The sequence below is a fragment of the Eurypyga helias genome, unplaced genomic scaffold, assembly GCF_000690775.1.
Source record: "Eurypyga helias isolate BGI_N326 unplaced genomic scaffold, ASM69077v1 scaffold28317, whole genome shotgun sequence".
NCBI lineage: Eukaryota > Metazoa > Chordata > Aves > Eurypygiformes > Eurypygidae > Eurypyga > Eurypyga helias.
Genome location: NW_010261502.1, coordinates 1 through 1,166, shown reverse-complemented (window position 1 = coordinate 1,166; position 1,166 = coordinate 1). Strand labels below are relative to the sequence as shown.

General features: G+C 62.9%; 1 protein-coding gene across 1 annotated transcript; it reads right to left on the bottom strand.

Annotated features, from left to right (window-relative positions):
• Nucleotides 1-147: 147 nt before the first annotated feature.
• LOC104512432 (meteorin-like) lies at nucleotides 148-1,109 on the bottom strand (the record flags this gene model as incomplete). The annotated part of the gene is made up of 2 exons (XM_010155403.1): nucleotides 148-461; nucleotides 1,050-1,109. Coding segments are annotated over 2 exons (374 nt in total), but the record flags the coding sequence as incomplete, so codon positions are not given.
• Between the last annotated feature and the right edge of the window lie 57 nt (nucleotides 1,110-1,166).

Sequence of the window (1,166 nt, the reverse complement as noted above, 5' to 3'; positions counted from 1 at the left end):
CGCAGCAAGGACCAAAGCACCGCAGTCCCTCCAGGCACCATCCCTGCCGGCAAGCTGCCCCATGTGTGTCCCCCGGGGACGCTCTCGCTGCCTGTGGGACCCCAGCCCCCCAGCACCCATGGGGCCAGGCTGCCCTCCCCGACCTGCTCAGTCCATGGGGAACTCGCAGGGGTTCTGGCGCGTGCGCCGTGCCTCCTCGTAGATGCGCTGGAAGTCCCTATAGCGGGGCGCGCAGCTCAGCCAGGCTTCGCCAAAATGCAGCCACCCCGTGAAGAGAAAGGTTCCGGGGCCCGGCTTGACCCCACAGCGCAGCGGGGTGCGAATGCTGCCTGCCGGCCGCCCCGGCCACCCTGCCTGGAAAAGGGGGAACTTTTGGCGGTGGATGCGGGTGGCGCTCACCCCAATGACGGATTCCTGCAGCTCCACATCGTTGGAGACGCTCCGGATGCTGCCGCGGATCACTGCAGAGGGAAGACAGGGAGGGGTGTCAGCATGTCCCTGTACACGTCCTTGTCCCCATCCCCATCCTCATCTCCATACCCATCCCCGTTCCCAGCCCTAACCCCAGCCCTGTCCTCATCCCCATCCTTGTCGTCATCCTCATCCCTGTCCTCATCCTCATGTCCATCTTAATCCCCGTTCCCATTTCCATCCCTGTCCTCATCCCCATCCTTGTCCTTGTTCTTATCCTCATCCTCGACGCCATCCCCTTCCTCCTCCTCATTTCCATCCCCATTCCTGTTCCCATCCCCATCCCTGTCCTCATGCTCATCCTCATCCTTGTCTTCACACCCATCCCTCTCCCTGTCCTCATCCCCATCCTACTCCTCATCCCTATCCTTGTCCCCATCCTCATCCCTGACCCCACTCTTGTCCCCATCCCCATCTGACATTGGCCTTTGTGACACTGATGGCCACAGCCCAAGCCTGGTCAGCCTGGGATGGGGAGGCCAGGGCCATCTGCAGAACCATTGCTCCACTGGGGTAGAACTCCCGCCCTCCCCGGAGCCCCAAGACCCCCTCCAGCACCTGGGGGGGGCTGCACTCACCAAAGTCACTAGTGCAAATGGCCATCAGGATCTCGGTGTCATTGCACGGCCGGCATGCCCCTGCAACGCCCAAGCACAGCCTGTCACCACCCCTCACTGCGGTGGCTCCCAGTGACA